Consider the following 10,555-nt stretch of genomic DNA (forward strand, 5'->3'; position numbering starts at 1 on the left):
AAAACAGCAAGTTTTGAACATGAAGGTGTCCCATCCATCCAGGATGTGTGGGTTTACGAGCCGCTGGCACCAGCTTCGCCTTGTCTGCTGCAAAGATGAAAGTACAAAGCAGAGACGTTAAGGATGGGTGTGTTTATGTATTGGTGACAGACGGAAGACACAAGCCCATTTGTCTTCCTTGTGTGAACTTTAATGCTTCTGAAGACTTACTCTGTTCTGCTTGCTGTTAGCTCGGTCCCCTGCAGAAAACTATTCATTCTTGAAAGAAAGAGACAAATGGAGAGGTTGTTTTAGCAGGATTTACTGTTGTAATATGCTTCCATGTAGGGAATTTGAAGGAACATGCAATTAATTTGTTTATGATTTAGTTTGCAAGTGGCCAGCCAATGATTAGTGTAAGAAGTCTGCAGCTTTGTTACGATATTATCAGTAAAATAAATCACCATGCAATGGGAACAAGCTCATTTATTTCATCTTAATGATAAATGAGATGAAAGCAGAGCATGTAGCATCTTTAGCCTCTTTTTTGCATCCCTCCTCTGTAACTTGAAAGCTAATTCAGTTGGTCCTCATCCAGCAGGAAAATGTCTCATCTTAAATAAGCCATCTGATAAATAAGCTTTCTAGCCAATGGTAAAACTGAAGCAGGGGCACAACTGCCTCCACAGAGGAGGAAACGAGAGGTAGGCGAGTCAACACTTACTTTGAGTTCTCTGCTGCTTCCTTCAGTTCCTTGTCGAGTCTAGAGGTGAGGGTTTAAACAGCAAGATGAGCAATAAAGTCATTAAAACAAGTCAGGTGCAGGTGGTGCTGCGTTTAGGGACTAAGAGGTACTCACTTAATGATGCATTCTGGGATTTGGATGGAATCCATTGGGATGAGTTCCTGCAGCTCATCTAAACTGTTGACGTACTTAATCTTACTGCTGAACTTGGCACTGCAGAAAGAAAGCATGGAAACATTATAAAAGGGCAACTGCACAGGCACATGTTGACACCTACCCCATATGCCAAAGCTTTCCCATTAATTGTGAAAGCTGACACATTTACACAAGTATACAGCCCTTTATAATTATTTATGTTCACAGAAAACTTTGATTAATTCATTATTTGATCTGAAGGCTTTCGTGGCTGAAAGTGACAAATGACACAGCAGTTTGTCAGTGAGTCAGAAATGTAAATGATCAGTGTTTTAAGGTTGATTGAATGATTTATTCTTTCCGAGAAACCTCTCTCAAAGCCTTTATGCACATTTGCATGTATCAATTACTACAACAGCTATCAAGCTTGCTGCGAGTTTTAAGCCACTTTTTTACGCAGTGACATGCAGGTTTTTCTTGTTGGTTGATGTCCTTTCAACCTTTCTGGTATTTTGTTTCCTTCACACATTCAGGTTTAGACTCTCACTTCCTCCTGGACGGGAAAATTCAATTCAATTCCATTTATTTTAATTTAGCTTCATTTGTATCAAATCAAATTTTATCTATGAAACACTTCTCATAAAAACAGGTTGCACCAATGCTTTCTACAACAAAAACAACTTTTAAAAGTAAAAAATGCACAAGTGAGAGCAATTTAGGAAACGCATGGGAAACTAAACTTTATCTATCTCCATCTTACACACACTAAGCACACACTAAGCAGACATAGAGCACTGTACGGAACCAGTGTACAAAAGTCATATCAGACCAGACACAAACAACTCAAGCCTATTCATGAGGATCCAAATTGCTGTCTTGTTGTAAGACCTGACTCTCTCCATCCTGAATCTTTCCATATAATCTAAATTTACTTTTATTTAAAATGCTGATTATTCTTTCCAAAAAGCTAATTAGCTAAGTTAGAAAAGCTTTGAGAGGAACAGTTTGGTCAAATGATTCACAAACTCAGTTTTTTTAGACACATGGACCACTTGGACCCCAAAATGCCACACTGGTCAAGTAAGAGGATATTTCCTCCCCAACATCAGAAGTCTGAACACTAGATAATAGTAATTGTTAGAAAATGGGGTTACATTAGAATTTGCAAGGGAAAACAAACCTGCAAGACAATTGTCACATACAGCAAAAGTTAGGTGTCAAACTTAAGTTTTATGTCTCTTTGTGACATAAAGCATAAGTTTTGCTCACAATGAGACTGTTGTTTGTCTGACACTAACCTCAGCGGTATACACTTGTTTTTTGCACTTTCTTTTATTTTATTTGTTCAAATTAAATATCTAATTTCACTTTACCAAATGATTTACGGAGAGCAATATTAGTATTTTACAGAGACTAAGCTAAAGTCCAGATGTGATGAAGACAGTAATTACTTGCAACCAATATCTGAAAAGCTCCAAATCTTAAAGTATTTCTCTTCAGAGAGGATAAAATTTTCCTGGAACAAAAGTTAATACGACAATAATATTCACTCAACAGCATTTAGTCAGTAATTCTTTGTTTTCTGAAAGTTATAATAGCTGGGGTTGATATAATAGTAAATCTGTCTGAAACAGCACAATCTATTATGTTTGTGTGGTGACATTTGTTTACCTGATGAACGGCTTGGTAATGGCTAGAATGGTCCTGATAAACCATGAAGGATGGAGAATAATGAAGGACTTCAAATTCTTCCTGAGCCTGAACACAATGTGTCATGAAACAGCGCGCATTCTTACATTTACACTTGAAAGATAAAAATTTAACTCATACAGTCATGTAATGTCATCATAACTTCACAACAAGATAAATGAATAGTTTTATCTTGTAGATAGAAGATAGCAGACGTACCTTCTGTCGATCATCTGATAGCATTTTTTCAGCCAACCAAGGCCGGGCATTCTTCGGTGAGGAGTGGCTCCATTCAGGTACACGATCATGTAGTCCTCGGCCACCATCAGCTCCAGTGTGCTGATCACATATCTGAAGTCAAACACAAGGATTCATCAGTTTAAGGAACATTACACTGATAAATGTTCATTTCCCAGAGTCCTCCACTGACTGTAAACTAAGCCTTTATGCAGACAATGTAACAAGTTTTCTCCCCAACATGGAAGCAGGTCCTTTCACACGTATTTCTGTCTATGCAACATGAGTAAATCAAGAACGCAGTGGGAGATCACTTAAAACTCAGTGAATGCTATCTGAGCATTTGAAAGCAAGTGTGCAAGTATAACTAGCTTTGGTTTGTGTACCTGTGCAAGTGCTTTAAAGTAAATTCTACTATTAGCGTCGTAGAACGCTTATTCTCACCATCATGCTGATTTTTTTAATGGAACTTTTTGAAGGAATCTTTTTATTTTATTTACAGATCTCTATTTACCTGTAGAATACTCCACCAGAGCTCACAAGACTCTCAGTTTATCATGTTAGAAACAAATTGTTTTAGCTCCAGTTGCTGTAGGCCTGTCTTATCTTACTGCACGCCGTGAAAAAAAACATGTTGATGCACAAATATATCACAAAACTTAAAAGTTAAATGCTAAGAGCAGTTTAAATCTTGTGGTTGTGGCTTGAAGGGATCCTGCTCATTAGCAATAGAGTTAATGTAAATTACAAAATTCTGTAAGAATGAAATTAAATTTACACATCATCCTCGGGGGAAGATAAAGGGCTGAAGCTGTAGTCATTTTATGATAATCCCTTTAATTATTTTTTTTTACACCCCCAAATTTATTCAATTTAATGGTCCTAGAAAAACAAAAATGAGTAGATCCCTGAAGTCATTAAAACTCTCCGTTAAGAAATAGAATATTTTGATCCACTATACACCACCTGTCCAAAGTTTGGACACACTTTACTGTCAAATTTAGTGAGACAGTGTGTCTTAATATTTGACTGTATTAATAATGTAATATAGTAGAAATAAATAGTTGAGAAATTTTGGCCTGGGTCAGGGTGGTATACAGGCCAACAGAACACTGCGTTCCCCATATTTTTTTTATTTTTTTTATCTTTTTTGACCTGAGGTTTTATCTTACAGCAAAGAAAGAAACTTTAAGAACATCTTTCAACAAATTTTAAAATTCAGTTTCTTGTTGTAAATTATTGACTTTGCTGTCAAGTTTATAGATATTTAAACTTATTAAAGTATCCCATGTGTCTTAAAAATGTTGATGCAACATGAGCATCAGTTCTGCTTTGAAAGGTAAAAACACCTTGTTGCATCAGCTGAGTTGTTAATCTGACATTCAGCTCTGGAGATGGTACTACAACAGCAAGTGAAAAAAAAGGTAATGGCACATACGGAGGCAGTATGTTTAGTTTGTAGGGACCCCAGTGTAGCTGATGCAGTAGTTTGTTGTTTTTTTTAACTAAAAACAAGCAAGGAAATATATTGCATCAAACCTATTACATATTCCAGTAAAAAAATTCAACATATTAAATCTTAAATTTGGCAAAATGGTGAAACAGAGAAGCAACTTATATACTGAAACTGAGTGCAAAAGATATGAGGAAACATAAGACACATCTTCTGAAAAACTCAGCTATCTGCATGTTTGAAATGTCACTCCTCTGATGTCAGCTACAAGAAATTGGCACAAGTGTTGCTTCATGGGAGATCCATTTTGAATTTCCTCATCTTTCCTTCTTTACATCAATCTCAGAAGCTCAATCAGACCACTTTCTAAAATCCAATTCCCCGATTCAAACCACAAGAAACTGTTATCTCTTTCTCATTTCTCTCCTCATTCCCGCGCCATCTTCCTCCCTGTCCTCTCAGTCAGCGGGAACTTTGTTGCTTCCTTTGAAAAGAAAGTTGAAAATATCCTCAGCCAGTTTCCTCCATAACTCCTTTAACTTCACTGACTTTGGTTTCAGTCTGACTCTTCTGTCGTTTTAATCGAATGTCATTCTGCAGCTTATAATCCAACACTGCTGATCCACTCTGTTTTGTGACTATTGTGATCATCTCCCAGTGACAAACTGGGTTCTGTTCAATACAAAGCTACCGCTACTCCTCCTTGCAAGAAATCCGACTTTGAGCCATCTGGCATCAGAAACTGCAGACATTACTGTTTACCTTCTCTCCTTTCTATCCAAAAACTCTCAGACATGCAAGATTACTCAATATCTGTCACAGAGCAGCCAGTGGGATCCCAAACACACTTTTCAGGCGTAAAATACAATCCTGCCGGCAGAGCGGAGGTATAAACGTGGCAGGCCTCTGTAAAAAAGATTTGTTTTTCATTACTTTATTTGGAAGGAAGCTTTGAGGCTTCAGTGAGGACTGATGCAACATCGTCACAAAAATAAAAGCTTTAATCAAATGGATTTAGATGTCCCATGTCAGTAGCTCACACCATTTGGGGGTCAAGTTTTGTGTTTTGCACAAGCTGATATGAAATCATCCTCAAGTGGCTGATATAAGATGCAAACGACGTAGTTTTGCATTGCCTGTTGATGGGATTGCTCCTGTTTTGTTGCTTGTTTATCTGAAAAAGTGAAGTTTCATATCATTGTTCAGTTTGTATCTATGTATTTCTGATTGTTTTTATTCCGTGTATTATTTGTAGTATTTTCTGTACTATGGTTATTTAATGTGGTTTTAGTCACAAAAAACTTTTTTTTTTTTTTTATTAAATTTCTTGTCAATTCATCAGAATATATTTTGCACTGCGTTATCATTCAGTAGCAAAAGCGTTTGGTGCACCTCCTATAACCCCTCAGGAAATCATTTGCACTAGCATGCATGCTACCCGGCCAGCTTGCACTTCAGAGAAATAAACCTCCTGAACTAATCCATCTGAATGCTGCAGAGACTAATCAACTTCACTTTATTTAGAAATCAATTTTCAAACACAAATGCAACACAAAGAGCAAGAATAACACAGACTGATGAAATCATGGCAATAAAACTAAAAAACTAAAAAGCAAACAGCAGTAAAATATTCATGGTAATAACATTAAAAGCAAAAAGATGAAATAATATGTGTTAAAAGGATAAAAAAAAAAAAAAGACGGAAAGAGCATATCTAAAATAAGAAAAAGAAAAGCAAAAACAGATTAAGTAATTAAAGATCTTTCTTCATCTTAACAAAGAAGGAGTTGTTCTGTTTCCAAACAGGCTGCTGGTTTTATAGAAGAGGAAGCTAAAAACTAAAAGCTCTTCTTATATAAATTCTGGAAAGTGTGAGTAATAAAGACTTCTTCTGGGGTTAAGACAGCCAACAGGATCTTTCAGGTTTTGTATGATATGAATACTTAGGATTCCTTTCTAAGTCGTACAGGAAGCTTGTGTAGAGTAACTCAACTGGAGGAAAATAGTTTTTCACTGGTGAACAGTCATTAGTCTGGTTTTAATACTTTCACACTGATAAAATGGAGTCAGATGTGATAAAAGCACAAAATAGTTTTTTAGCAATTGTTTGGAAAAGGATACACCTGATTTTGGGAATTTCATGCAGATAAATATGATGCTCTTTTGAAAATAAGACGAAGTTACCTTAAAACTCAGAACTTCAGACTTGTTCTGATGCCACACTAACATTCATCATTCACATTCTGGAAGCCATGGTTGCTCTACAGCATCCCGGGGCTGAGAAACCAAAATGAGCAACTCAGTTCTCCAGCCCACAGCATCATGTGACACCCGCATTGTGCCACACATTGGCAACGGGATATTACCACACAAGCCATGCAGGGTGCAAACAGCGATCAAGCATAGAACAGGACATTATTGGAAGAAGTGGTTGAAAATCTGCAAGATGCATGCTGAAAAATCCTTGGTTAGGAGGCGCCAAAGTGTGAAATCTAAGCACTCAGTGGTGATGCATTAGCATGTTTGTGCAACATATTTAGCATTTGTATAGATCATGCAACTTAAAAATGATTAATAGTTTGTCATTAGTATAAAGTAAAGGTCACCTTGAGAAATTGAGTTAAAAAATACTTACAGGAAAAGGTTCTCCATTATTTCATGGTATTCTTCTCGGTTGCTGTCTGGCAGGAAACAGGCAGCAAACACTATGATGGCATTCACCCCGTTGCCATAGTAGCCTTGATTACAAAAAAAAACCAAGAAAAAGACACAAAAACAAAAGTAGTAAAAGTCAGTCTGATTGTGTTGTTTTGTAGCTGAAAACTTAATTTGTCTCTTCTTTCCTCTTTTTGTTCTACTTATCTGCCAGTCTGAGTTTCTTTTGTCTGTCCATCTGTCTGTCACGTTTCATCCTGCTACTTTACAGATTAATGCAATTTCCTTTTATTCACCAGCCCATTCATCAGCGGATTCAGCATCACTCAGACAGAGGGTCTTTTCTCTCAGTGGCAGAGCTTCTGATATTGATTTTTCAGTGACAGACATCTCAGTTTATACAGGAAGTCCGTGTTTCACTTAAGCCCACAGCACTGAGCAGAGTGAGGAATGGTGTAGGGTTAGTTTTTTTGTTTATAATTATATCTGATCATTGTTTACACTGTGTCGAAAGACAACGCGAGTTCTGCCTGCAGCCACGGAAACCTCTATAAGAAAAGGGCCCATACCTGTGAAACTAGTCTGGCTTCAACTTAAAATGCAAGTCTCTCACACTCTACAGTGAAAGGCTGTCATAACTGCTTCAAAACTCCCAGATACATCTTCTGTAAGTCTCTGAGTCTCTAATTCAGCATTCAGGAGCAAAAATCCAGTTTTAGATTCTATTTGCTTTCCAAGATGTAAAGCCTTCAGCTGTCTATAGCTGTAAGCTGGATTGTAAATCAAGACCTTAGAATCAAAGGGAACACATTTGATGATAATCTATGTCACTTGGACTACTTGTGGCTTGAGTTGAAACATTTATTTTTCCTTCATTCTTTGTAGTGTACTTGTAGCAAGCAGACACTTTTCATTAAACATGCAGAGTTTGCAGCTCTGCCAGTGTGCCATACCTGGTCCCGTTGCATAGGACATGTCAAAATCAGCTGACAACAACTAAAACATGTACCTCCTTGCCTTTTTTATTCATTACCAAAATAAGACAAAGCATTCAAAACATTTACTTGCCAGCTCAAAAATAATGAGTGATTGCGATGCAGTAGATGATAAATTATTACTTTTTGACTCAGTTTTGCTTTTGTGGCAAGATAGTCTGACTGCGAAGGAAATTCTGCAGAAACATTATGTTTAATTTGTCTAATTATGTCCATCTCAGTTGTTCTTTAAGTAAAAACAAAAAGATACCTGCAGGTTTTTTTTTTTATCTAAATGCCAACAACCCCTTCCATCTGCCATTAAGATGATAAGCCACTTCCACAACTACTTTCTGTGAGAAAACTTGACAATGATAATGTCATTTTCTCAGGCAGCGTGTCCCTCAAAATTGTTTTTCTCTGTAAAAACAGCTCGTATTCAAATAGTCACCTCCATGGGAAATGACTCTCATGTAGGGTTCGATGATCTTCATGTTAATGCGGTGCTCCTGCTCCCCAATGATGACGGTCCTCCATAGCTTGCCATCCTGGCGCTCCTCCTCAGCGCTGTATGTTGGAATTGTATTGTAGGAGTCACTTGTCCCGCTCCTGTTGACTGCACTGGGATCTGAAATGGAAAAAGTCCAAATACAAATATCATTCATTAATCTATGCTCTATTAATGTCTCACTAAGCCATGGCAGTGAGCAGTGACTCATCAAGTAAAAGAGCAGAACCCTGAAAATTAAGCAGCCAAAATGGTAATTTGAATCTATATTAAACTGACTCCATCAATTTAACGCATTAAAACCAATCTTTATTGAAATACCTTCCATGGAAAGGGATTTTAAAACCAGAAGAACCTCAGTTATTTGTCCTTGAGCTAATGTTTTGACACTTAACCCTTTAAAGTCCTGGTCTACCTTTTAGTAGTTGTAAATTTGCATTGACTTCAATTAATTTCTTTTTTAAATTGTCAAAATAAACCTGCCTGAGCATTTCTACCATCTGGTTTGGTTATTTAACAACCCAAAGTGTTTGTGATAACACTACTGCTTTAAATTAGGACTATTTCACTGTTGTTTCATTAGGGTTATGTTTTCCCCGGTGTTTATCTGTTTGTGTTCAAGATAGCTCAAAAAGTTATGGATGGATTTTCATGAATTTTTTTTAGGAATTGTTAGAAATGTGAAAAGGAAGAACTGATTTAATTTTGCTGGTGGCGTTTGCAGAGGTTTGTGCTCTCCGAGTGCTCTTCTTGTTAAGATTATTCTTTTCAAAAGCAAACAGAAAAATGCAGAAAAAAAAAAAAAAACAATTTTCTCTGGCCATTTTCTTAGTGGTAAATGGTTATATTGCAACATAAAAGGGTTAAAACAAAAAACATAAAAAGGAAAGCATGTGTTTGGTGATCTGTTCAGTCTCACCAAACAGGATTTTAACAAGAATCATTTCACTGTTATTGTGACCAAACTGGTTACTTCTCATCTGACCTACCTTCCCAGTCCATTTCATGATCTGTGTAGTCAAGGTAATCTCCTTCATCTGGAGTGTCGAGATCGTCTACATTAATGTCGAGGTCATCTGGCGTCTCCCCCAAATCATCCTCGCTCTGGTCCAGTGACAGGCTGATTCGAGGGGCAGACAGCTTTTTTCGCTGAGTGGCACCTCCTTGCAGGGGTAGAGAGGTAGGAGGGACTAGAAAACAAAAAACAAAAATAATTGGTGAAATAAAAATGCTATTTATATATTTTGAGCCACAAGATTTTTTGTAATTGAGACTCACCTGGTCTGCTGTCGGCACCGTCTGAGCTCATTTTGCTCTGTGATGCCCTGGACCTGTGCAGGGATAATTACACTATTTCACATGTGGCAGTGATGGAACTCAACAACTTGACAAAACCCAATTTCAGATGTAATCTGTCGCCTTTAGAATAATGATTTATCAGAATCAAGATAAGGTTAAGACAAAGTGAAATTGACTGGTATGTTTTTCAGTGCTCATTACGAGGTATTTATGTGTTTTTGCTTAATTTGGCTCATGCTCTTTGTCCCACTACATGTCCTTCCCAGCTTTGGTTACTTTTCTGCTACAAAGAAAAGAGCTTTGTGAGATGATGCACTCCCAAAGTTCCTTTTTCTATTTGAGCATTTACATAGAAACCAAACTTTAGTGTAATTTCATTGCTTTACAAAATAAATTTGGATCACTTCAGGACCGAGAAAAGCACTCGGAGGGCGTAAACCTTCACCAAGGCCTTTAAAAAGTTCATGGATCCAAACAGAGATCTGGATCACCACCAAAATTAAATCAATTCTTCCTTTTCAAATTTCCAAAAACACCTGAAATTTTCATGAAAATCCACCCATAACCTTTTGAGTTATGTTGAACACAAACAGACACAAACAACAGGTAAATGCCGGGTTAAACATAACCTCCTTGGTGGAAGTAATCAGCTGTAAAATTGATCATAAATCATTAATCCATCTACTGTTCATCAAATCCTCATCAGATTTGGCCGGAATTGGAAGGTGGCTGTCAACGAGAAATTCTAGGGGAAGGGAAATAAGAGAAGATGCTGAAGGATGCCAAATGACACAAAAGCTAGTCTGGAAATCAGAAGCAACAGGTTTTATGAGGTGATGACTGATCAAATTCCAGACCTTAGCCCTACTGAAGCAGTTATC

The 10,555-nt window shown here is 37.2% G+C and overlaps 1 protein-coding gene across 1 annotated transcript; it reads right to left on the reverse strand.

Annotated features, from left to right (window-relative positions):
- Positions 1 to 53: 53 nt before the first annotated feature.
- Positions 54 to 9,684, reverse strand: prune2 (prune homolog 2 with BCH domain; the record flags this gene model as incomplete). Its single annotated transcript, XM_079257029.1, has 10 exons — positions 54 to 87; positions 211 to 258; positions 704 to 742; positions 839 to 937; positions 2,531 to 2,617; positions 2,768 to 2,899; positions 6,874 to 6,976; positions 8,319 to 8,495; positions 9,365 to 9,565; positions 9,654 to 9,684. The coding sequence occupies 10 exons, from the start codon at positions 9,682 to 9,684 to the stop codon at positions 54 to 56; spliced, it is 951 nt and encodes a 316-aa protein (XP_079113155.1).
- Between the last annotated feature and the right edge of the window lie 871 nt (positions 9,685 to 10,555).

This window comes from Telmatherina bonti (assembly GCF_933228915.1).
Source record: "Telmatherina bonti genome assembly, chromosome: 17".
Taxonomy (NCBI): Eukaryota; Metazoa; Chordata; class Actinopteri; order Atheriniformes; family Telmatherinidae; genus Telmatherina; species Telmatherina bonti.